This window comes from Coregonus clupeaformis, chromosome 28 (genome assembly GCF_020615455.1).
Source record: "Coregonus clupeaformis isolate EN_2021a chromosome 28, ASM2061545v1, whole genome shotgun sequence".
In the NCBI taxonomy this organism is placed as follows: domain Eukaryota; kingdom Metazoa; phylum Chordata; class Actinopteri; order Salmoniformes; family Salmonidae; genus Coregonus; species Coregonus clupeaformis.
The window spans coordinates 17,227,020-17,254,341 of record NC_059219.1 but is presented as its reverse complement, the minus strand read 5'-3'; the positions used below and the strand labels follow the sequence as shown (position 1 = coordinate 17,254,341).

Genomic DNA, 27,322 nt, shown 5'->3' with positions numbered 1-27,322 from the left:
ATGGGATAATCACATTTCTGAATTGTGACAAAATAACTGTAGGCCTATGGCAATTATCATATTGGGATGTCAAATCATTTAAACGAAGATTCAGAGGAGGACGAGGAGGAGGGAGATGGAGGAAGAGGGAAATATGTTTCTATTGTGACCATTTTTTTCTCTGGTTTCATACCAGGTAGGCTACGTTTTCTAAGTTATTACATTTACATTTACATTTACGTCATTTAGCAGACGCTCTTATCCAGAGCGACTTACAAATTGGTGCATTCACCTTATAGCCAGTGGGATAACCACTTTACAATGTTTTCATTTAGCATTTCCAAATACTCACATGTCTATTGCCAAAAAAGATACCCTATAAAAACATAAATATGAGTTTTCTGAATTTGGGGGCGCTTTGTACTGTATCAGGGCGGCTGTTGAGATTTATATTTACACTAGATGGCGCTCTAAGTATTTTGGATATAGTTTTACTTTAAGTGGTTTGACATAATCGTCATCATATTGCGACACCATCTGCAGCTATCGTGGGAATGTAGTTTTTAACAGTCACAACTCCAAATAGGTGTTATTTACATAGTCAAATATTGTCTTACGAACAATGCATTGGAAGTGTCATTTGGTTCAGTCGATATCTAGCTCACCGGTTATTTCATACGTCTGATATTATGGACATATTTGGGCGTTTTGTTGTGAATCTGCTCTTCCGTGGTGCTAGCCAGTCAGGTAGCTAGCTAGTTAGCTAAATTACTCAACCAGTGTCACTTCAGGGAAATGTGTTTCTTGTGACACAACGGAAACATAATTTCACAGTGGTTCACAAACAAGAGTTGGTCCTTTATTGTCGTGTTAATCGAAGGCCCGTCTTATACAGGATTCCTCCGAAATTTGGCCTGCTTTCGAAGAGTCGCGATGCTGAACGTCCCATCCCAGTCGTTCCCTGCAGCCAGCTCTCAGCAGCGTGTTGCTCCAGCCGGTCAGTCCGGCAGGAACAAGGTACTGTACCGGTAGTTGACGACATGATTGTTGTGTGAGAGTCATGCCTATTTATCATTGTTACATAATGTTGATGTTGATGACCCATCAGGGAGTTAGACTATTGTGGTCGTACTATATGAATGTTCTGTGGCCCAATTTTATATTGAGTTAGAAGACCCTGTCTGCCTAGTCAACCCTAAATTGATTGTCATCATGCCACACCCTTTGAAAGCAGAAAAAGACCTGTCTCTTGCCAACACTTTACTCTTTACTGTACTGTAAGTGTAAGGCTGTGTTATCATAATGCCACATGTACTGACTGTGAGGGCTGCTCTTCCATTTGTTTCAGGTAGCATTGAAGCCTGGCCACAGTCTGATGGACTGGATCCGTGTGGCTAAGAGTGGCCGGGATCTGACAGGGCTGAGAGGCAGACTCATAGACGTCACAGAGGAGGAGCTGCAGAAACACAACACACGGGACGACTGCTGGACCTGCATACGAGGTGACACAAGCTAGCCTTGTACTGTTTACACACACACACACACACACACAATACTGGTCCTGGCGTTTCGCAGGTTTTTGTTTAAGCTCAGTACTAACACACCAGATTCAACTAATCAAGGGCTCAATGCCTCTCCAGGGCTAGAGTTGGCGAAACTGGGCTATTACTTAAATTGTTCAGGAAAGTAAATGTGAATACTACACACACACACACACACACACACACACACACACATACACAATAGCTGCATACTATCTGTACACAATTCTCTCCTCTTTCCACCTTCTGTAGGCCTAATTGAGTGATTCCTCACGAAACCCAGACAAACGAAATTCCATGATTTTGGGGATTTTCACAAAATGTAATCCATAGAATAGTCCTTTCGAGGAAGGATTGTGTTTTACATTTGTATCTAAAAGCATAATTGAGAAATAGTGGCAAATTTGTTACATTTTTCCTTACCCAGGCTTCCTTTAAGACCCAATAATGTTTAACCTGTAGATGCTATAATACAAAGGTAAAAATGTTTCATATGAAGCTTTACCACTTGCTCTGTAATATGAGTAGTATTTTGATTTCACAAAAGCATTTCTTACATTAATTTATGAATATTGAAACATACCACATGAATATAGAAAATATGTTTAAAAATGCAATATATTATTGAACATGATATACTCTACCGACAAATCAAATTCCAGACTGGGATCTCTGCTAGTTTTAAAGTTATTGCCCTTTTTTTAACACATATATTTGCATAGTTCAGCAATGTAACCAATCACAGCTTTCCTTCTACTTGTATTGTTACACATCCTGCAAATCACCAGCAGAGGGTGACCATTTTGAATCCATTTTCACATTCACTCTGTTGTTAATGCATACGAATTGGATCATAACTCTTAAAGTAGCAGAGATCCCACTCTGGAACTTTGCTAAGCCTGTAGAGTATATTATCTTCAACCATATATTAAAACATTTGCCAATTTCGATATCATTTTTATATATTTTTCAATATTCATAAATTAATGTAAAGAAAAAGTTATTGAAATAAAAATACTACTCATTTTACAGAGAAAGCAGTATAGCTTCATATGACACCAATGTTTGCTTTGTAGCACCTACAGATGAAACACTATGGAGTCTTAAAGGAGGCCTAAGTTAGGCCAAAATGTAATAATATGCCAACTTTGATAAATCAATTCTCAATTATGCTTTTAAATACAAATGTCAAATGTATGTCAAGAATACTTCCTCCAAAGGACTATTACAGTGGGGGAAAAAAGTATTTAGTCAGCCACCCATTGTGCAAGTTCTCCCATTTAAAAAGATGAGAGAGGCCTGTAATTTTCATCATATGTACACATCAACTATGACAGACAAATTGAGAAAATAAAATCCAGAAAATCACATTGTAGGATTTTTAATGAATTTATTTGCAAATTATGGTGGAAAATAAGTATTTGGTCACCTACAAACAAGCAAGATTTCTGGCTCTCACAGACCTGTAACTCCTTCTTTAAGAGGCTCCTCTGTCCTCCACTCGTTACCTGTATTAATGGCACCTGTTTGAACTTGTTATCAGTATAAAAGACACCTGTCCACAACCTCAAACAGTCACACTCCAAACTCCACTATGGCCAAGACCAAAGAGCTGTCAAAGGACACCAGAAACAAAATTGTAGACCTGCACGAGGCTGGGAAGACTGAATCTGCAATAGGTAAGCAGCTTGGTTTGAAGAAATCAACTGTGGGTGCAATTATTAGGAAATGGAAGACATACAAGACCACTGATAATCTCCCTCGATCTGGGGCTCCACACAAGATCTCACCCCCGTGGGTCAAATTGATCACAAGAACGGTGAGCAAAAATCCCAGAACCACACGGGGGGACCTAGTGAATGACCTGCAGAGAGCTGGGACCAAAGTAACAAAGCCTACCATCAGTAACACACTACGCCGCCAGGCACTCAAATCCTGCAGTGCCAGACGTGTCCCCCTGCTTAAGCCAGTACATGTCCAGGCCCGTCTGAAGTTTGCTAGAGTGCATTTGGATGATCCAGAAGAGGATTGGGAGAATGTCATATGGTCAGATGAAACCAAAATAGAACTTTTGGGTAAAAACTCAACTCGTCGTGTTTGGAGGACAAAGAATGCTGAGTTGCATCCAAAGAACACCATACCTACTGTGAAGCATGGGGGTGGAAACATCATGCTTTGGGTCTGTTTTTCTGCAAAGGGACCAGAACGACTGATCCGTGTAAAGGAAAGAATGAATGGGGCCATGTATCGTGAGATTTTGAGTGAAAACCTCCTTCCATCAGCAAGGGCATTGAAGATGAAACGTGGCTGGGTCTTTCAGCATGACAATGATCCCAAACACACCGCCCGGGCAACGAAGGAGTGGCTTCGTAAGAAGCATTTCAAGGTCCTGGAGTGGCCTAGCCAGTCTCCAGATCTCAACCCCATAGAAAATCTTTGGAGGGAGTTGAAAGTCTGTGTTGCCCAGCGACAGCCCCAAAACATCACTGCTCTAGAGGAGATCTGCATGGAGGCATGGGCCAAAATACCAGCAACAGTGTGTGAAAACCTTGTGAAGACTTACAGAAAACGTTTGACCTGTGTCATTGCCAACAAAGGGTATATAACAAAGTATTGAGAAACTTTTGTTATTGACCAAATACTTATTTTCCACCATAATTTGCAAATAAATTCATAAAAAATCCTACAATGTGATTTTCTGGAATTTCTTTTCTCATTTTGTCTGTCATAGTTGACGTGTACCTATGATGAAAATTACAGGCCTCTCTCATCTTTTTAAGTGGGAGAACTTGCACAATGGGTGGCTGAATAAATACTTTTTTCCCCCACTGTATATGGATTACAAAATAATGTTATTTTATTGTCTGGGTTTCGTGAGGAATCACTTTCGTGAGGAATCTAGCACATTTCATCCTATCATTTCCCCATGTGCGTCATTGAGATGAAATGCACTCATTGGTAGTCATGGAGTGGGTTCGTTTGTCTAAGGACATTGAGCAATAAAGCTTAATTGAATTTGCTGTGACTAGGTCTCTGTGCACTTCTTCTGATTCACAGCGGAACAGGGGCGCCCTCCCTCCCTCGCTCCTGCCCTCCCTCTGTGTACCTCTCTTTCTTTCTTCCCTCCCTATACCTCTCTCTCACACAAACTCATCACAGATGCATGGCACACAGCAGGAACCTTTTATGACTTATTTGACAATCAGTCCTTAAAACAACAACATAACAACACCCAACAGCAGCATTAGGTTGTAGAGAAGAAATATGGAGTTACACAACCGTACGCTGATGCCATTATCGTCATGTATCATTATTATTCATGTTTTTATATTTGTTGATCGCACTCATCAGCACTCCCATAGGGATGTGTTATGAAGGCATTACCTAACCAATTTAATATCAGTAGGCTTTAAGACAGTTATTGGCGATTGTATACACAAATGAAGGTTCCCTGTGGTAGACATACCTTCTCCTCTCATACACAGTTTCCATTGGGACTGTCTGTTTTCAGGGTCAGTGACTCACTGGGCTACAGCGTGGCCATGTGCTTGTGTTTGGAGGATAATGTTGTGTTTGTTGGGATAATATTTTTGAGTAGTGTATGTGTCTTTATGTTGTGAGAAGGCTTTCTATAGAAAGCATTGGAGGCTGGGTCAACTCCCCCTCAATACCATACATTACAATGTATATAATTCAATCATTGTTCAAGCATAGTTCAATCATAGTTTAATCATTCATAACCATTTCTTTGAATGTATTGGCTGAATTCACTGTTATGTTTGTCGGTGTGAATGGGCCCACATACCTGTAGACTGACTGTACACTGAGTATACAAAACATTAAGAACACCGGCTCTTTCCATGATATAGCTTTCACCTGGTCAGTCTATGATCCCTTATTGATGTCACTTGTTAAATCCACTTCTATCAGTGTAGATGAAGGGGAGGAGACCGGTTAAAGAAGGATTTTTAAGCCTTGAGAAAGTTGAGACATGGATTGTGTATGTGTGCCATTCAGAGCGTGAATGGGCAAGACAAAATATTTAAGTGCCTTTGAACGGGGTATGGTAGTAGGTGCCAGGCGCACTGGTTTGTGCCAAGAACTGCAACGCTGCTGGATTTTTCACGCTCAACAGTTTCTGTGTGTATCAAGAATTGTCCACCACCCAAAGGATATCCATCCAACTTGACACAACTGTGGGAAGCATTGTAGTCAACATGGGCCCAGCATCCCTGTGGAACGTTTTCGACATGTTGTAGAGTTCATGCCCTGACAAATTGAGGCTGTTCTGGGGGTAAAATGTTACAACTCAATATTAGGAAGGTGTTCCTAATGTTTGGTATACTCAGTAATTTGTCACACCTCTTTCAGTACATCTTATACTTCAGTTAGGCTATTGGGTGATGACTTTTGGGAGCCACCATCCCTCCAATGCTGGTCATTTCCTACACGAGTTAGCCCTAATATACAGATCTTTAAAACATTTTCTATTGTGAATTGCTTATATGTTTTTGTTCTTTCTTTTGTTGCATTTTGTGAATAAATACTATTATTTCCTGTGTGTCTCAGGCATGGTTTATAATGTGAGCCCCTACATGGAGTACCACCCTGGAGGAGAAGAGGAACTTATGAAGGCAGCTGGGATAGACGGAACAGACCTTTTTGACCAGGTCAGCTCTCATTGGCCTTTCCGAGTTAAAGGACAACCGTGCAAGTTCACATGTTAAAACACACAAGTTCAAAACATTAAAGCACATGATGTGTGTGATGATGCCGTGCTTGTCTAAGCTCTCTTGCTCACATTCTCCCTGTCTGCCCTTGTCCGCCCTTGTCCCTGTATTTGTGGCCATATGAGCAGGTCCACAGGTGGGTAAACTATGAGTCCATGCTAAAGGAGTGTCTGGTAGGGAGGATGGCTGTGAAGGCCAGCACTGCTCTCAAAGGTACAGTAACACACAATCCCTCAGGACTTTAATGTACCATATTTTCTCTTTCATGCAGGATGTTTTTTGAGACTTTCTAATTTGTCTCCACAGCTCAATCGGTAAAAAAGGACAGCATCACTCATTTGAATGGTAATGTACAAACGAATAATAAGAATAGTGAACAAAACACGTGATTGTTCTGTATTGTCTTGTATTTGTGTGTGGGTGTTCTATATCACGTGTGGCTGAAATCAGAGTCCTTAATCTTGTCTCCCTCTCCTCAGGTCTAGCCCCTCCTCCTCCCCCCACCTCCATGCTCCCTCCTGCTTTCCTCACCCCTCCCTCACCCTCCTCAGCCGCCCCGCCACCACCCCAACCCAAAGACGCCCGGCCCAGGTACGCTCACAAAACAACAAGAGGAACTGTTATGATATTGAGAATGGTGACACAGACTGGATGATGTGAAGTATGATAGATGGATATGAGCAGGTAATGAACATACTGTATCTGTATATTGTTTTTTTTAGGTATGACTGGTTTCAAACTGATGTCACGGTCAATATTGTGGTTTACACCAAACGGAAGGTAAACAGCCCCACTTTGCAATTTTTAAATGGCAATTTTTAAAATGAGGTTTGAGTGAAATATGAGCCAGAATGGGCAGTAGTTGTTCTTTAACCTCACCTCTCTCCCCCCCTCTTTTCTCTCTTCTCTTTCCCCCGTCTCCCTTATTTTCTCTCCTCATTTATCCTCTCTCAGCTCCCCAGCTCTGGCTGTACCATAGTTGACCTGCAAGATGGTGTTCTACGGGTGGAAGTTCTTCTGGGGAAAATGTCCTACATGCTGTGTCAACGTAAGTCGCAGCTTCCTTTGATACAACATTGTGACTGTTTTCTGACATGAGTTGTCGTAGCCGCCTCTTTCAATCTCCTTTCTTTTATCCATCTATTACAGCCATTCTCTCATTCTTTCTAACCATCCTGTACTAGGGGTGTGAACGTTTAAATGAAATTGGGATCGTTAACTGAAAAACGATGTTTATTATTATATATTTTTCTTATTTCCTCCCATAAAATGTAAATCACAGTTCAGTTATCACACTTAGCACTAACAGGTCCCAATCATCATCATAAAGGGAACATTTTTAGATTAAAGAAATACCTAACAAAACAATGCTGTAAAGTTAGTAGGAGGAGAAATGCATCTTTCAAATGATTTGCCACGGATATAAAGCGCTCTGCACTTCATTCGTCGTTAACAGTTGGAAAAATGGCAGAGAGTGAGACAGGGAAGTGACAGCAGCGAAGTCCTGTAATGGCAATACTTTGAGAAGTTAAATGAGAAGGTGATGAAACGCAAACTTTCCGAGGTGAAATTGAGCTACAGTGGCAGTACAGGTGCAGTGCTTAACCATCTGAAAGGGAGGCACCTTGACACCCAAGCCGTTGCTGGCAGCAGCAGTGCAGGCTCCCAACAACAGACATTAGACAGGCTCTTCAGTCTTCACACGAAAGAAGTAACTTGTTTTAAAAAAAAAGTAACAAAAAAAAATAACAGAAAAGTGATGCGTGCATATGTATTCACCTCCTTTGCTATGAAGCCCCTGAATAAGATCTGGTGCAACTAATTACCTTCAGAAGTCACATAATTAGTTAGATTGCACACTTTATTTAAGTGTCACATGATCTGTCACATGATCTCAGTATATATACACCTGTTCTGAAAGGCCCCAGAGTCTGCATCACCACTAAGCAAGGGGCACCACCAAGCAAGCGGCACCATGAAGACCAAGGAGCTCTCCAAACAGGTCAGGGACAAAGTTGTGGAGAAGTACAGATTAGGGTTGGGTTTTTAAAAAATATCTGAAACTTTGAACATCCCACAGAGCACCATTAAATCCATTATTAAAAAATGGAAAGAATATGGTACCACAACAAACCTGCCAAGAGAGGGCAGCACACCAAAACTCACGGACCAGGCAAGGAGGGCATTAATCAGAGAGGCAATTTGAGTATCTGTCCATAGGACCACTTTAAGCCGTACACTCCACAGAGCTGGGCTTTACCGAAGAGTGGCCAGAAAAAAGCCATTGCTTAAAGAAAAAAAATAAGCAAACTTGTTTGTTGTTCGCCAAAAGGCATGTGGGAGACTCCCCAAACATATGGAAGAAGGTACTCTGGTCAGATGAGACTAAAATTGAGCTTTTTGGCCATCAAGGAAAACACTATGTCTGGCGCAAACCCAACACCTCTCATCACCCCGTGAACACCATCCCCACAGTGAAGCATGGTGGTGGCAGCCTCATGCTGTGGGAATGTTTTTCATTGGCAGGGACTGGGAAACTGTTCAGAATTGAAGGAATGATGGATGGTGCTAAATACAGGGAAATTCTTGAGGGAAACCTGTTTCAGTCTTCCAGAGATTTGAGACTGGGACGGGGTTTCACCTTCCAGCAGGACAATGACCCTAAGCATACTGCTAAAGCAACATTTGAGTGGTTTAAGGGGAAACATTTAAATGTCTTGGAATGGCCTAGTCAAAGCCCAGACCTCAATCCAATTGAGAATCTGTGGTATGACTGTTGTTGTACACCAGTGGAACATATCCAACTTGAAGGAGCTGGAGCAGTTTTCCTTGAAGAATGGGCAAAAATCCCAGTGGCTAGATGTGCCAAGCTTATAGAGACATACCCCCAAGAGACTTGCAGCTGTAATTGCTGCAAAAGGTGGCTCTACAAAGTATTGACTTTGTTGGGTTGAATAGTTATGCATGCTCATGTTTTCTGTTTTTTTGTCTTATTTCTTGTTTGTTTCACAAAAAAAATTATTTTGCATCTTCAAAGTGGTAGGCATGTTGTGTAAATCAAATGATACAAACACCCAAAAAATCCATTTTAATTACAGGTTGTAAGGCAAGCCACTGTAGAAGCAGCAATATATTGTTGAAAACTATGCTGCTTTTCACAAGCATTCTATAATTACACTATTAGTTTGTGTATTTTACTGTCTGCAAACACCTGTCTGCTAGTTTATTTTCTTAGCAAGCTGTGGCTAAAATAAATAGTGTTAACCACTAATGCTAATTGCTAACGTTAGCTAGCTTGCTAAATTTACTAAGAGTCAGAGCAAACGCTATACAGCCCGGCACCAGTAGTAATGTTACGTTTGATGCCGGAGCTCCAAGGCATGCGTTGAAATTGCTAAGTAGTGCACTTGGAAACACTGTGTGGATGCCTGTATCACTTTATCAGAAGCAGGTGATTAATGACATCCGAAACTTTGTTTTGTTGAATAACCACCTGGTTGGTTTGGTAAAAGACAAAAAGGCTACGTTGCACATCATCTATAATCATTTGGCTGCTCTAAATTCTTTTAACCAGCAGGTGCCACTAGTGTAGACTGTGTTGATCAAAGCCTCAAGCAATTGGCTGGAATTAGCTTTGTTTCCCCATCACTTGGTACCAGTGCTGGTGTAGGATGTGATTTTCTTTGCAGGTTAGGAGGGCAATTTCACTAACCCTAACCCTTTCCCTAACCTTAACCTTAGTCTCCTAACCTGCTGCATTAATTATCCTAACCTGCTGCGAAAAAGTCACTTCTGGTCGTAGCTGTATCGAAGTGGTGTGAAAACAGTGTTTCTTGTAAGAAAATGTGTAATCTAACATCTAATTTGGGTCCCCTGGAAGCACTGACCAACACTGTGGTTCCTACCCTGTCAATAATTCCTCCCTGGCAGGCTTATTCATTCGTTGTCATGTCAAACAACAATGTATCCAAGGTGCTGCCCACTATATTCCAACTATAATCATTCTATTTCCATGATTCCAACAGTTCACCAATTAACTAGGCCTATATATTTTGCCTATATCATGCAACCTTGCAGGGCACGGTGTGGAAATGATAACAAAAGTGCAGGAAATGCAGAAATGTATGAAAATGCTTAACATTATTTTTGGTTGAATCAAATCAAATCAAATCAGATTTTATTGGTCACATGCGCCGAATACAACAGGTGCAGACATTACAGTGAAATGCTTACTTACAGCCCTTAACCAACAGTGCATTTTTTTTTTTTTTTATAAAATAACAACAAAAAAAGTGTTGAGAAAAAAAGAGCAGAAGTAAAATAAAATAACAGTAGGGAGGCTATATATACACAGGGGGGTACCGGTGCAGAGTCAATGTGCGGGGGCACCGGCTAGTTGAGATAGTTGAAGTAATATGTACATGTGGGTAGAGTTAAAGTGACTATGCATAAATAATTAACAGAGTAGCAGCAGCGTAAAAAGGTTGGGGTGGGGGGGGGGCAGTGAAAATAATCCGGGTAGTCATGATTAGCTGTTCAGGAGTCTTATGGCTTGGGGATAGAAGCTGTTGAGAAGTCTTTTGGACCTAGACTTGGCACTCCGGTACCGCTTGCCGTGCGGTAGCAGGGAGAACAGTCTATGACTAGGGTGGCTGGAGTCTTTGACAATTTTGAGGGCCTTCCTCTGACACCACCTGGTATAGAGGTCCTGGATGGCAGGAAGCTTGGCCCCAGTGATGTACTGGGCCGTACGCACTACCCTCTGTAGTGCCTTGCGGTCGGAGGCCAAGCAGTTGCCATACCAGGCGGTGATGCAACCAGTCAGGATGCTCTCGATGGTGCAGCTGTAGAATTTTTTTGAGGATCTGAGGACCCATGCCAAATCTTTTTCAGTCTCCTGAGGGGGGAATAGGCTTTGTCGTGCCCTCTTCACGACTGTCTTGGTGTGTTTGGACCATGATAGTTCATTGGTGATGTGGACACCAAGGAACTTGAAGCTCTCAACCTGTTCCACTACAGCCCCGTCGATGAGAATGGGGCGTGCTCAGTCCTCTTTTTTTTCCTGTAGTCCACAATCATCTCCTTTGTCTTGGTCACGTTGAGGGAGAGGTTGTTGTCCTGGCACCACACGGCCAGGTCTCTGACCTCCTCCCTATAGGCTGTCTCATCGTTGTCGGTGATCAGGCCTACCACTGTTGTGTCGTCGGCAAACCTAATGATGGTGTTGGAGTCGTGCCTGGCCATGCAGTCATGGGTGAACAGAGAGTACAGGAGGGGACTGAGCACGCACCCCTGAGGGGCCCCCGTGTTGAGGATCAGTGTGGCAGATGTGTTGTTACCTACCCTTACCACCTGGGGGGCGGCCCATCAGGAAGTCCAGGATCCAGTTGCAGAGGGAGGTGTTTAGTCCCAGGATCCTTAGCTTAGTGATGAGCTTAGAGGGCACTATGGTGTTGAATGCTGAGCTGTAGTCAATGAATAGCATTCTCACGTAGGTGTTTCTCTTGTCCAGGTGGGAAAGGGCAGTGTGGAGTCCAGGTGGGAAAGGGCAGTGTGGAGTGCAATAGAGATTGCATCATCTGTGGATCTGTTGGGGCGGTATGCAAATTGGAGTGGGTCTAGGGTTTCTGCGATAATGCTGTTGATGTGAGCCATTACCAGCCTTTCAAAGCACTTCATGGCTACAGACGTCAGTGCTACGGGTCGGTAGTCATTTAGGCAGGTTATCTTAGAGTCCTTGGGCACGGGGACTATGGTGGTCTGCTTGAAACATGTTGGTATTACAGACTCAGTCAGGGACATGTTGAAAATGTCAGTGAAGACACTTGCCAGTTGGTCAGCACATGCTCGGAGTACACGTCCTGGTAATCCGTCTGGCCCTGCGGCCTTGTGAATGTTGACCTGCTTAAAAGTCTTACTCACATCGGCTACGGAGAGCGTGATCACATAGTCATCCGGAACAGCTGGTGCTCTCATGCATGCTTCAGTGTTGCTTGCCTCGAAGCGAGCATAGAAGTGGTTTAGCTCGTCTGGTAGGCTTGTGTCACTGGGCAGCTCGCGGCTGTGCTTCCCTTTGTAGTCTGTAATAGTTTTCAAGCCCTGCCAAATCCGACGAGCGTCAGAGCCAGTGTAGTACGATTCAATCTTAGTCCTTTATTGACTCTTTGCCTGTTTGATGGTTCGTCGGAGGGCATAGCGGGATTTCTTATAAGCGTCCGGGTTAGAGTCCCGTTCCTTGAAAGCGGCAGCTCTACCCTTTAGCTCAGTGCGGATGTTTCCTGTAATCCATGGCTTCTGGTTGGGGTATGTACGTACGGTCACTGTGGGGACGACATCATCGATGCACTTATTGATGAAGCCAGTGACTGATGTGGTGTACTCCTCAATGCTGTCTGAAGAATCCCACTGACCACTTTTTTATTAACCGAGTCACTGGTGCTTCTTGCTTTAGTTTTTGCTTATAAGCAGGAATCAGGAGGATAGAGTTATGGTCAGATTTGCCAAATGGAGGGCGAGGGAGAGCTTTGTATGCGTCTCTGTGTGTGGAGTAAAGGTGGTCTAGAGTTTTTTTTCCTCTGGTTGCACATTTAACATGCTGGTAGAAATTAGGTAGAACGGATTTAAGTTTCCCTGCATTAAAGTCCCCGGCCACTAGGAGCGCTGCATCTGGATGAGCGTTTTCCTGTTCATTTATGGCCTTGTACAACTCATTCAGTGCAATCTTAATGCCAGCATTGGTTTGTGGTGGTAAATAGACAGCTATGAAAAATATAGATGAAAACTCTCTTGGTAAATAGAGTGGTCTACAGCTTATCATAAGATACTCTACCTCAGGCGAGCAAAACCTCGAGAATTCCTTAGTATTTGATTTTGTGCACCAGCTGTTGTTTACAAATATACACAGACCGCCACCCCTTGTCTTACCGGAGTCGGCCGTTCTATCCTGCCGATGTAGCGTATAGCCCGCTAGCTGTATGTTATCATTGTCGTCGTTCAGCCACGACTCGGTGAAACATAGGATATTACAGTTTTTAATGTCCCGTTGGTAGGATAATCGTAATCTTAGGTCATCCAATTTGTTATCCAATGATTGAAGATTGGCTAATAGGATTGATGGAAAAGGCAGTTTACTCGCTCGCCGTCGGATCCTTACAAGGCACCCCGACCTACGTCCACGATATCTCCGTCTCTTCCTCACGCGAATGACAGGGATTTGGGCCTTGTCGGGTGTCTGTGTGATATCCTTCGCGGCCGCCTCGTTGAAGAAAAAATCTTCGTCCAACACGAGGTGAGTAATCGCTGTCCTGATATCCAGAAGCTCTTTTTGGTTATAAGATACGATGGCAGAAACATTATGTACAAAATAAATTACAAATAACGCGGAAAAACACACATAATAGTACAAATGGTTAGAGGGCTGTAAAAAGGCCAGAATGGAGAAAGCCCCATTGAAATCACTTATTTTACATGTTTAGTCATTTAGCAGATGCTCTTATCCAGAGCAACTTACAGTTAGTGAGTGCATACATTTTTTTTTTTTTTTATGTCATACTTGCCCCACGTGGGAATCGAACCCACAACCCTGGCGTTGCAAATGCCATGCTCTACCAACTGAGCTACATCCCTGCCGGCCATTCCCTCCCCTAACCTGGAAGACGCTGGGCCAATTGTGCGCCGCCCCATGGGTCTCCCGGTTGCGGCCGGCTACGACAGAGCCTGGATTCGAACAGCTAGCACTGCGATGCAGTGCCTTAGACCACTGCGCCACTTATAATTGATGTGTTGCCACCCTAGGGTCATGAATTACTCAAAAAGCATATTTAGAACTTTTATGATTCAAAAACATAAAATACCTTCATACCGTCAAAAATGTGATATGATATCTTGGCCATATCGCCCAGCCCTAACATGAAGTCCCATGTACTGACCACTGAGAACATGGAGGAAAGGCACACAGCAGAGAACCTAAATACGGCATTAGCTAACATCGTTGCTGAGTGGGTGCTGCAGTAAGGTGAGTGCTGTCTGGTAGCCACAGGGGAGAACAACTGCCCCCTCGCATTGAGGATTTCAAGTTAACGGCAGACCGCGATACCACAGGCATTGTTTACAGAAAACAGGATCCCCCATTGTAGTGAATGGGGAAATGGCGATCTTTGTGGTCAATATTCGTGGATATATTACAAAAAAACACTGAAAATGATCATGGTACCAAAAATGGCTTCTATTTCACCAGTTGTATGTCCTTGAACCGATCACTTTAAAATCACACACAGACGAAGTTAGAAGGATAATTTAGTTGCTTATGGCAGCCTGCAGTACCTCGGTCGACCTTCAACTTGAGATACTTAATGAGAGGGGGCAGCACTGAGCTAGCCTGCAACGTCACTTCCTAGAGTAGCTCAAACTGCTCATGCAATGTTTCCGAAAACTCCTCCATGAAGCAAGATGGTGACTTAGTGAAATTACACTTCCTAATCTTCAAATGAGCCACTGAGCATTCTCATAGGAAACAGTGGGGTGAAGTCATCGATGGCTTCGTCCATATTTTTTACAGTCTATGGGTAGCCATGAATGCGGTAGTTTGAACTGCATTGGCCCCTAGCGGTCATATGCAGCACTATATCTGCATTGTGAATGGTTTTATGATTTTTTCTTATGGTTCAAACAATAAAAATAGCAGTTTAAACGTTGACATTTTTTACATTTGTCACGTCCCTATCCTGGACCCTAGTTAGGGCTGGCACAATTACCTTTCCCCTTTAACCGATGAAGACCCCCTTAAGATGTAAGATGGCGCCAACAGACATGGCAGCTCTGTTTCTAGCTCCTAAGAAACTTTGCAGTATTTTGTTTTTTTGTGTGTTATTTCTTACATTATTAGCCCAGAAAGTTTTTTTGTGTTATTACATACAGCCGGAAATAAATTGTGGATATCAGAGTGGCGGTAACTCACCAGCATTACGACCAGGAATACGACTTTCATGAATTGGATCCTTTGTTCGTACCCCCCAGGGCAATTGAACTTATCCCAGAGGCTGCTCCAAGATGCCGCCATCGGAGAAGAGGTATTCGGAGTGGACTTCTAGTCCGACTCAGGAGGCGTGCACACCATCCACCACTTCCGAGTATATTACTCGCTAATGTTCAGTCTCTGGACAATAAAGTAGACGAGCTTAGGGCGAGGATATCCTTCCAGAGAGACATCAGGAACTGTAACATACTCTGTTTCACGGAATCATGGCTCTCTCGGGATATACTGTCCCCGTCCATACAGCCAGCTGGGTTCTCAGTTCATCGCGCAGACAGGAATAAAGAACTCTCTGGGAAGAAGAAATGCGGTGGTGTATGTTTCATGATTAACTACTCATGGTGTGATTGTGATAACCTACAGAAACTCAAGTCCTTTTGTTCACCCGACCTAGAATACCTCACAATCAAATGCTGACCGTATTACCTCCCAAGAGAATTCTCTTAGGTTATAGTCACAGCAGTGTATATTCCCCCTCAAGCCGATACCACGACTGCCCTCAAGGAACTACACTGGACTTTATGCAAACTGGAAACCACATATCCTAAGGCTGCATTTATTGTAGCTGGGGATTTTAACAAAGCAAATTTGAGGAAAACGCTACCGAAGTTCTATCAACACATTGACTGTAGTACTCGCTTAGGAAAAACACTAGACCACTGCTTCTCGCCTTTTCGAGATGTCTACAAGGCCCTCCCCCGCCCTCCCTTCGGCAAATCAGATCACGACTCCATTTTGCTACTCCCTTCCTATAGGCAGAAACTCAAACAGGAACTACCCGTGCTAAGGTCTATTCAACGCTGGTCTGACCAATCAGAATCCATTATTGTTTTGATCATGCAGACTGGGATATGTTCTGGGTAGCCTCTGAGAATAACATTGACGTATACACGGACACGGTGACTGAGTTCATCAAGAAGTGTATAGGGGCTGTTGTTCCCACGGTGACTATTAAAACCTACCCAAACCAGAAACCGTGGATATATGGCAGCATTGGCGCAAAACTGAAAGCGCGAACTACCGCATTTAACCATGGCAAGGTGACTGGGAATATGGTTGAATACAAACAGTGTAGTTATTCCCTCCGTAAGGCAATCAAACAGGCAAAACGTCAGTATAGAGACAAAGTGGAGTCGCAAGTCAACGGCTCAGACACAAGATGAATGTGGCAGGGTCTACAGACAATCACGGATTACAAAGGGAAAACCAGCCACGTCGCGGACACTGACGTCTTGCTCCCAGACAAGCTAAACACCTTCTTAGCCCACTTTGAGGATAACACAGTTCCACCGACGCGGCCCGCTCCCAAGGACTGTGGGCTCTCTTTCTCTGTGGCTGACGTGAGTAAGACATTTAAGCGTGTTAACCCTCGTAAGGCTGCCGGCCCAGACGGCATCCCTAGCCGTGTCCTCAGAGCATGTGCAGACCAGCTGGCTGGAGTGTTTACGGACATATTCAATCTCTCCCTATCCCACTTGCTTCAAGATGTCCACCATTGTTCCTGTACCCAAGAAAGCAAAGGTAACTGAACTAAATGACTATCGCCCCGTAGCACTCACTTCTGTCATCATGAAGTGCTTTGAGAGGCTAGTTAAGGATCATATCACCTCTACCGCCCCAATAGATCCACAGACGATGCCATCGCACTGCCCTATCCCATCTGGACAAGAGGAATAGCTACATCAGAATGAAAGACTATTATAGCTCAGCCTTCAACACCATAATACCCTCCAAGCTCATCATTAAGATGGGGGCCCTGGGTCTGAACCCCGCCCTGTGCAACTGGGTCATGGACTTCCTGACGGGCCGCCCCCAGGTGGTGAAGGTAGGAAAAAACACCTCCACTCCGCTGATCTTCAACACAGGGGCCCCACAAGGGTGCGTGCTCAGCCCCCTCCTGTACTCCCTGTTCATCCATGACTGCGTGGCCATGCACGCCTCTAGCTCAATCATCAAGTTTGCAGACGACACAACAGTAGTAGGCCTGATTACCACAATGACAATACAGCCTACAGGGAGGAGGTGAGGGCCCTGGCGGCGTGGTGCCAGGAAAATAACCTCTCCCTCAACGTTAACAAAACGAAGGAGCTGATCGTGGACTTCAGGAAACAGCAGAGGGAACACGCCCCTATCCACATCGACGGGACCGCAGTGGAGAAGGTGAAAAGCTTCAAGTACACATCACTGATAATCTGAAATGGTCCACCCAAACAGACAGTGTGGTGAAGAAGGCGCAACAGCGCCGCTTCAACCTCAGGAGGCTGAAGAAATTCAGTTTTGCCCCTAAGACCACAAACTTTTACAGATGCACAATTGAGAGCATCCTGTTGGGCTGTATCACCGCCTGGTACGGCAACTGCACCGCCCACAACCGCAGGGCTTTCCAGAGGGTGGTGCGGTCGCCCAACGCATCCCCGGGGGCACACTGCCTGCCCTCCAGGACACCTACATTACCCAATGTCACAGGAAGGCCAAAAAGTTCAAGGACATCAACCACCCGAGCCATGGCCTGTTCACCCCGCATCATCCAGAAGGTGAGGTCAGTACAGGTGCATCAAAGCTGGGACCGAGAGACTGAAAAACAGCTTCTATCTCAAGGCCATCAGACTGTTAAATAGCCATCACTAGCTGGCTACCACCCGGTTACTCTACCCTGCACCTTAGAGGCTGCTGCCCTATACAGTGCCCTCCACTATTATTGGCACCCCTGTTTAAGATGTGGTCGAGGACTTCCAAAAATTCTCTTTTTTTTTTTAACAACATAGAACCCAAATGCAAAAAAAGAGAAAAATCCAACCTTTTATTTAAGTACATTACTTTGGTGGTAAAAAAAAAAATCACACATTTAGAAAAAAAAAAAACTTGAAATCATGTGTCCCACAATTATTGGCACCCCTGATGTTAATACTTAAAATTTAATTGATTAAAAAAAAAATTGGAAGTCCTCGACCACATCTTAAACAGGGGTGCCAATAATAGTGGAGGGCACTGTACATAGACATGGAATCACTGGCCACTTTAATAATGGAACACTAGTCACTTTAATAATGTTTACATACTGCTTTACTCATCTCTCATATGTATATACTGTATTCTAGTCAATGCCACTCCGACATTGCTCGTCCTAATATTTAGATATTTCTTAATTCCAATTATTTTACTTTTAGATTTGTGTATTGTTGTGAAATGTTAGATACTACTGCACTGTTGGAGCTAGGAACACAAGCATTTTGCTACACCCGCAATAACATCTGCTAAATATGTGTATGTGACCAATAAAATTTGATTGGATTGTTTTTTTTTAAAGGGAATTTGGGGGATTTTTAAAATGTTGTTGTTGTGTGGAACGAACAGCTGACTGAAGCCGGACGGCCGGGCATTTGTGTGGTTGAGTCTGTTTCTGCTGTAACATGGACTCTTAACAACGTGATGAAACTTTGTTGCTCCTTGCTGAAACATGCACGGTGTTGTAGCAAATTAGTCTTCGGTTGCCTAGGCAATGACCCTTCCCTGCAGCTGCACACATCAGCACATGCAGTCAGGAGCGGAGAGGAGGAGGAGAAAACAAAAAAAGTTTTTTTTCTCCCATTATTATAATTTTTTGTTATTCTAACCGTTATTACGGTGACCATGGTCATTTTGGTTGGCCAATTATTGTCATCCAAAATTCCATGACCATCACAGCTCTAGTCCATTATCAGCTTTAATTATATTGTTGAGTTCCCTCAGAGCTTATTTTTCCATCTGTGTTCCAGCCTGCCAGAGGACTTGACACCATTAGTGTCTAGTGTTTACCACTGGCTTATTAATGTTGGATGGAAATATTAACTGTGTCAACCAGAGGAAATAAACACTGTGCCCATTTCCATTAAACTTTCTATATCGCTCTATCTCTATCCCCCTCTGTCTGTCTCTCTCTCTCTCTCTTTCTGTCTCTATCTCTCTGTAAAATGGGGACTTTTCTTGTGATTAATTTGATTATATTAATTTATGGTAAACAACTCACTAAGAGGCTCTCTTTTTCAGGTCTAGCCCAAGAAGTAGAGAGAAGCGTTGCTGGTAAGGAGAACATTTATGATCTGATGTCTTTTCATAAGCTAAAGCTGACAAACTGTTAACGTTTTCCAACTCCCTCCCTCCCCCTTCCCATCTTTCTCCTTCTCTCCCCTCTCTCTCTCTCTCTCTCTCTCTCTCTCTCTCTCTCTCTCTCTCTCTCTCTCTATGCTGGTACAGTCCAGACAGCCTGTGCTGTGGGGAAGATTCAGGTCAGCATGCGTAAAGCAGCCAAAGGAAAGTGGGAGGAGCTTGGTGAACCACTGGAATTCCATGATTCTCTTTTCAGGAAGAAAGATCGAGGTATGAATAGGGGCTCTTTTCCAATACGTCTTTCCTTGATTCCTCACGGCCTCACTCCTCACCTTCTTCTCAAAATGCGTTTTGAGGAGGAGGCAAGGAGAGAGGAAGTGAGGAATCGGGAAAAGACGAAAGAAAGAGCCAGGATGCCATTTCAGACACATCCAAAGAGATGTTTATCCATCTGTCTTATCTTCTGAATTGATTGAATTACTTTCCCATATTAACCAAAATCACATGTCAGTTATTCACTCTCTCTCTCTCTGCAGCGATCTTCTACAGGGAGTGTATGTTAGTTTCTAAGACAGAGGTCACACATGACACATGGGTGTTCCGGTTACAACTCCCTCTAGGGACGCTCATGCACGTGCCTGTTGGGAAACACATCTACCTCAAGGCCCTCATCCAAGGTAAGGGCTAGCCTATAGATCCATGCTAATGCTACATCTGGGCTAGCGCTAATCCCATAGCAGCCCATGTGGTCCATTGCTAGTGCTTATGCTATCCTACATGTGTAGACAGTGAGGTGGTGAAGCCCTACACGCCGGTCGAGGAAACACTGGTACCAGCTACACAGGACTCTACACAGGGGACCGCAGCCACTGACGTCTTCCTCATGATCAAAGTCTACCCAGATGGAGTGTTGACTCCACACCTAAACAACCTCAACATCGGTAAGTCTGAGGCCACCAGTAACCCTCCCGGTTACAGCTAAGTGGGTTGATCAAATCACATTTTATTTATCACTTGCGCCGAATACAACTGATGTAGACTTTACAGTGAAATGCTTGCTTACGAACCTTCCACAACGATGCAGAGTTTAAAATAACAAATAAATAAAATAATAGTGACTAACACAAGAGGAATAAAATAAAACACACAAGAATGGAGCTATACACAGGGAGTACCAGTACCAGATCAAGGAACTTGAGGTGGATATATACATGAAGGCAGGGTAAAGTGACACGGCATCCGGATAGATAATAATAATAATAATAAAAAAATAAAGAAATATAAGGTTGTTAGTGAGTGGGTTGTGTGGGTGCGTGCGTGCGTTTGTTTCTGTGTGTGTAAATCGATGTCTGTGTTCATGTGCTGTGTGTTCATATGTAAGTGGAATATTAATATATAGAGGTCAAGTGTATTTGTTTTATAATGGGCTACTACTTCATCCTAGCCATGTGTAGGCGTAGGCTGTACACAGAGTCAATTGGCTTGTGTGTGAGGTGTACAGCAGCATACGTCAATCTGCAGGTGGTTTAGCCGCGCTGTGGAATACTAATGTCTTAGATAAGTGAGCAAGGTAGGCATCAACAACAACATCAAAATAATATAAAAATAGCAGATCAGAAACCGGAGGTAAGGCAATTTTTCTTCCAACCAGGATTGATTAGATGACCTTTTGTTTACCATAAACTCATCTACATGTTTGCCTGCTGCATACACAAGTAGACTAGGTGCCTGACAGAAGTTGTTGACTCCTGTGCGTCGATTAAAATAAAAAACCCTCTAACAACATTTAGTCTTTAAATTGCAATAAACAAGCATTTATTGTGATTATGATAGGGTACTGCATTTAGATGACCGTTAGTAATAACATGATTATGACATTAACATTCAAAGGTGCAAGGACTATACTTTTACCATTGTGATTAGGGATATTGTTATGATTAATAGTAGAACTTTGCACTTCTATTCTCATTATGTATTTTGAGTATTAAATGTCAAATGTTACAAGTAGTTAGGGCTGGCACAATTATCGTATAATCGTGTAACAAACAATTATGGACAATTATGTACTTTGATATTCAAGTAGATATTAGCATTTTTTAAGTTTTACATGAAGTGGGTACATTTGGTAGTCATTTTACGAGCAGAACGGCACGGTCGGGAGGAGAAGCTTCATTTCCAAAAGTTCCAAGCGGTAAACAAACCATTTGTTTTTGAGATAGGGGTGTCACCAATGCTGTGTTGTATTTATTAGGTATGTCATAGCTAATTTTAAAGGATGCATTACAAGCTCAAAACATTTTTCAACAAAAATGACAATTATGACAATAACTGTGTCCATTTGCATGACAATTAATCGTTACCAAAATTCTATAATCGTCACAGCCCTAGTTAGACCCTATCTTTTCTCCTCATCTTTCTCTCTCTCTCTCTCTCTCTCTCTCTCTCTCTCTCTCTCTCTCTCTCTCTCTCTCTCTCTCTCTCTCTCTCTCTCTCTCTCCCTCTCCCTCTCCCTCTCCTCTCTCTCTCTCTCTCTCTCTCTCTCTCTCTCTCTCTCTCTCTCTCTCTCTCTCTCTCTCTCTCTCTCTCTCTCTCTCTCTCTCTCCCCTCCTCTCTCTCTCTCTCTCTCTCTCTCTCTCTCTCTCTCTCTCTCTCTCTCTCTCTCTCTCTCTCTCTCTCTCTTATTCATACATCAGCAGAAGCAGGCACTATTCAGATAAATCAATTACAGGGGGGAGATTGCTCAGCTCCCAAACAGGATTGATGGTGTAATTAGTTTCTATTTAAAGACTCATAAACAGGTCATTTTATCTAATCTATCCTCCTGACCCCTTCTCAGAGTCTAGCCTTATACATAGTCAGGGCGCCAGAATATAACCCATCTTTCCTTTCCTTTCCTTTCCACCCCCAATGAATCGGATTTCCTGGCCTTTGTCTTGACTTGTCCTCTTAACAGTGGAATCAATACATATCTAAATCCATGACCTTCTCCTTCCTGGAAAAGTCATTGTCCTACCAGTCCATCTGCACAGAAGTGGACAGGAAATATAGACGCTTCTGTCTCTATCTTTCTGTGTAAACTATGCTCACTGACAGGGCTTCAGGCTATGTAATTGTCCTCATCTGGCCCCCATTACCTGAATATTTCCTAGTGTTGTGCGTGTGTGCACGTGAACTTGCACACGTGTGTGTCTGGTTGCCTGGTGCTGCAGGCCCAGCAGCAACATTGGGACAGATGGAGGATGTTTAGTTCCCAGTCAGTCAATTAAAGAAGAAAAACCGTCTCCATTATAACGGTACCATGTGCCTTTCACTGATATACATTACATCTAGATAACACCTAATAACAAAGAGTAGCTGGACAGCACAAACAGAAACATCATGTAAGAGGAAATGGATAGCTGATGGTAGGAAATGAACAGACACTTTCTGTATTCATTATTCAAGCTATCCTGATTTGTACTCATTTTTTATTGCCATCTGTTATTGCTTATTCTTGTGTTTGTGTGGTTTCTCAGCTTAATGGTTTCCTTCTCTCCTCTTCCCTGGTTGCCTAGGTGACCACCTGTCTGTCAGCAGCCCGGATGGTCCGTTCAGTCTCCGCCTCCTGCGTGAGGTCACTCACCTCTACCTTTTAGCAGCCGGCACGGGGTTCACACCCATGGCTCGGGTGATCCGATTGGCCCTCCAGGACCTGGGCTCACTCAGGTGAAATACGCTGTCATGGCTCCACCCAGAAACAACCCCTAGTATAGCCCCTTCCCCCTAAGCACTTCATGTAGATATGAAAGAATTGGATAGGTATAAGCAGTATGGAAAATATTCTGCCTATCCTATCAATATATACTGCTATATTGTGGATGATCTCTTTCTTTCAGAGTATTTCATTGATGCTTGTGACTGAATAGAAACTGAAGGAGGCTATACTCTGATTTACTCCTGTGTTATTGCATGGCTGTCATTGTTCTCTTTCTAATGATTTGTGTACATTGTAAAGGGCACGGTTGTTCTGACGGCATTAGATGTTTGTGTGTTCTAGGAAAACCAAGCTGATGTTCTTCAACCGACAAGAAAGAGACATCCTGTGGCACTCTGAACTTGACAGCCTTGCTGCTAAAGATGAGAGGTGTGTGTGTGCGGTTGCACTGTGTGTTCGTATTGAGGGTGGTCATTATGACGCTGGCTGCGTTAGATGTCAGTAAGACTGACCCTCTGTGGTGAATCTGATCATTAGTGCGTGTGTGTGTGTGTGTGTTCTTGCCCGCTCCAGATGTCTATGATTGCATGTCTTCATGGTGTGTGAATACTCCCCAACATCACCTTTGATCACATCATTACCATATTGACTACATTACCTGTGAAGCAGCATTAACACATGCATGGACTGTACATCTAGTCTTGCCGCTAGGCAGAGAATGTTCTCTCTCTTGATCTCTATGGTTACTCAGAGTGTACAGTATGTTCTGATGACCCATCTGTCAATTGGTAAGGCAGAAGATACATTTTCGTTTCTTACATTCTATGGTTTCAGGTGGAGTATGTTCTGTCAGAGCCGTGTGATAGGTTCTATTCTGCTCTATTCAATGGTTCCAGGTTTCAGGTGGAGTATGTTCTGTCAGAACTGTGTGATAGGTTCTATTCTGCTCTATTCTATGGTTTCAGGTGGAGTATGTTCTGTCAGAACTGTGTGATAGGTTCTTTTTTGCTCTATTCTATGGTTCCAGGTGGAGTATGTTCTGTCAGAACTGTGTGATAGGTTCTATTCTGCTCTATTCTATGGTTCCAGGTTTCAGGTGGAGTATGTTCTGTCAGAACCATGCGATAGGTTCTTTTCTGCTCTATTCTATGGTTCCAGGTGGAGTATGTTCTGTCAGAACTGTGTGATAGGTTATTTTCTGCTCTATTCTATGGTTCCAGGTGGAGTATGTTCTGTCAGAGCCGTGTGATAGGTTCTATTCTGCTCTATTCTATGGTTCCAGGTTTCAGGTGGAGTATGTTCTGTCAGAGCCGTGTGATAGGTTCTTTTCTGCTCTATTCTATGGTTCCAAGTGGAGTATGTTCTGTCAGAACTGTGTGATAGGTTCTTTTCTGCTCTATTCTATGGTTCCAGGTGGAGTATGTTCTGTCAGAGCCGTGTGATAGGTTCTATTCTGCTCTATTCTATGGTTCCAGGTGGAGTATGTTCTGTCAGAACTGTGTGATAGGTTCTATTCTGCTTTATTCTATGATTCCAGGTTCCAGGTGTAGTATGTTCTGTCAGAGCCGTGTGATAGGTTCTATTCTGCTCTATTCTATGGTTCCAGGTTCCAGGTGGAGTATGTTCTGTCAGAGCCATGTGATGGGTGGACAGGCAGGAAGGGGCGAGTTGAGGCCTCCATGCTGACTGACTTCCTGGTTAGGCCTGAGGGCTCAAAGGTCTTTGTGTGTGTGTGTGGCCCCTCAGCCTTCACCGAGCTGACTGTGGGGTGAGTGACACTCCACACCCCTCTACACACTCCAGTTAGGCATTTACATTTCTAAATGTAGAACCCATGCAGTATGTTTTTATGTTAATGTTGATGTAGTAGATTCAAACCATTTCAGGTTATGCAGTGCAAGGAAGTTAACTTGTATAACATTGGTTAACTTTGGATTACTTTTCCCACCTTTAGGCTTTGTCTGAGTCCCCCTCTCACCTCTCTCAATCTCCCTCCTCTCTTTCTCAGGTTGGTGAGACAGTATTGTTTCAGTGATGAGGAGATTCATGCGTTCCAGGGCTGATTATGGAGTGTCAGACTCAGACCTGACATATCTCAACCTCACAGCCTGAGGTGTCAACGGGACATTGTGTGAGAGCGACGTGTGTGTGTGAGAGAGAGAAGACACAGGGTGTGAGAGAAAATAGATGTTGTTAGGCCACCGGCAAATGTGTTTTTTGGAACAATGTCTTTCTATGCACTGTAGACTGAACTGATGGACCTGACTCCTGTGGTTAGCAGCGATGCCAGAGACCCACAGAGGCTCTTTGAGGCTGGAAGGAAAGCAGCTCTGTCTCTGTCTCTCGCTCTCTGTGTGTGTGTCTGCCTCACTCTCTCTGTCTCTCTCTCTGGTGCTTTGAAACACAGATGGACAGTCATTCTCTCTGGTCGCTAAGGACGTGAACGCTGGGCTCTCTGAGCTGGTGAATCACACACAAAGGATGAATGGCCAATTACCCAGCAGCACTGAAACCTCAGGTCAACATCTTCAGCTCACTGTCTGTCTCTCTCTGTACCAGAGTTCTTTGAACAGTCCTGTCCTTGTACACTCCTCTGCTCTGACCACAGAGAGAGAGGTCTGGGGTTGTTTATGAGACGTCACTACCATGTCTTACAACATCTCAATCTATCTCCCAGTCCACTCACACCCGCTACATTGTGATGTTATCTTTGCTGTCGGTCCTCCCAAAAAGCAAGACTTTGTGAGCGTTTCATTAGCTCTGATCAATACATCTTCCTTTTGTTTAAGAAGTAATGAGAATTTCCAACCTGCTGTTGGCATATTAGACATCTTCCTACAGAGAGTTATTATTCTTCAGCTAGTTGCTATGGCTGTGCTGCTGCTGTTGCCTCTGGTCTGTTCTGCAGCCTGTGGTTCTGTTTGAGAGAGACTGATGGTTAAGCAGACCAGTCTTCAGAATCAGTACATTTACTCTCTCTTTCTTTCTCTCTCTCACAGGTTGATGTTGTAGTACTCACAGTAGGTGATGCATACCAATGGGAATACATTACGCAATACATTACACACCTACGTAAATGTATTTAATTAATTAATTTAATTATATTTGTATTAAATGTATTTATTTAATTAATTCATGAATACCTAAAGCCCACAGTGATCTGATTTAAGTGCTTGGCGTTTGATGCAGTTAAATTATTCTAAAATGCGTCAGAGAACCCTTTATTCTCTCTCACTCTTGTGAAATACATGAGGTTGGTAAGACACCAACTAGATGTGCTGCTAAGTAATGCAGCTCACAATCATCCAGTTTTTTCCTTGTGGAACATCAAACTGCCAGACAGAACTATGTCAATCCTGCAAAGTTTGTCTAAGCTATGAGTGCTCACTCTGGTAAGATGTAGCTCATCTATTAACCTAATGAGAGAGGCTCTTATCTGGACGTTTCCAGCTGCAGTCATCCATCTGCCTCTTTACATGTATCCTTTCAGACATCATTACTGAATCAATCTGGGTGAAAATGGAACGAAATGTCCATAAAATTCAAGTTGTGTTTTCATGAAGTCTAGGAGATGTCGTTTGGAGGAAGAGTATTTTATATTGGACATTGGTATATAGAAAGGATGTCCATGTGATCTTCGCCTTTTTACAATTATGTCTCTAATTTGTACTCTGTAGGAAGGTGGAAGGTACCATTTATAAACCTTACCCTGCGTGGTATTTACTTTTTAATAACATGAAAGTACATCATGTCATGGTACATTTGTTCCTTTTTCACACAAAATGAATTGCAGCATTTCTTACCACTGAACATAAGTATTTCAAAGATCACACCTGTCAACGTAACACACATGGCCATGCTACGTGCAATACTATAACAGTTACACTTCTATGGATGAAGACTACTTGATGAAAGTACCAGTTTATTTTTGACAGGCGAAACAATGACTGAAATGTCTTGGGTTCTGGTTATAAAGAAATACAGGAGCTGATTATTTAGATTGAGCTTCACTTGGTTTTGTAGCTCATCTAATCTTGATCTAACCAGATATATTTTAATGCATATCCAGCTTTGTACATCATGCACATTATAACTTAACATGTCAATCATATGAGCTGTCCTGAAGCAAATTAAAAGATGCACTAAACGTTTTTGTTGTGTTAAGATTTGGAGACCTGGTTGTATTGTGTTCAGTTGTTTCTGGCTGAAATGTACTACAGTAAATTCATTAATTAAATCATTCACCTTAGGGAAGAGGCAA

The 27,322-nt window shown here is 43.1% G+C and overlaps 1 protein-coding gene across 3 annotated transcripts; it reads left to right on the top strand.

The window, feature by feature from the left end:
• On the top strand, positions 1-27,322 carry LOC121543031 (cytochrome b5 reductase 4-like). Of its 3 annotated transcripts, none has more exons than XM_041852712.2 (17): positions 1-175; positions 875-996; positions 1,328-1,481; positions 6,090-6,190; positions 6,379-6,463; positions 6,557-6,595; positions 6,730-6,841; positions 6,973-7,030; positions 7,205-7,298; positions 19,308-19,340; positions 19,515-19,637; positions 19,904-20,044; positions 20,153-20,308; positions 22,922-23,072; positions 23,404-23,490; positions 24,668-24,829; positions 25,070-27,322. In XM_041852712.2, the coding sequence occupies exons 1-17, from the start codon at positions 67-69 to the stop codon at positions 25,122-25,124; spliced, it is 1,782 nt and encodes a 593-aa protein (XP_041708646.2). In that variant the 5' UTR covers positions 1-66; the 3' UTR covers positions 25,125-27,322. The 3 variants fall into 3 exon arrangements, with proteins under 3 accessions (XP_041708646.2, XP_041708648.1, XP_045064583.1); XM_041852714.2 differs by lacking the exon at positions 1-175 and adding an exon at positions 524-726; XM_045208648.1 differs by lacking the exon at positions 1-175 and having other exon boundaries at positions 524-996.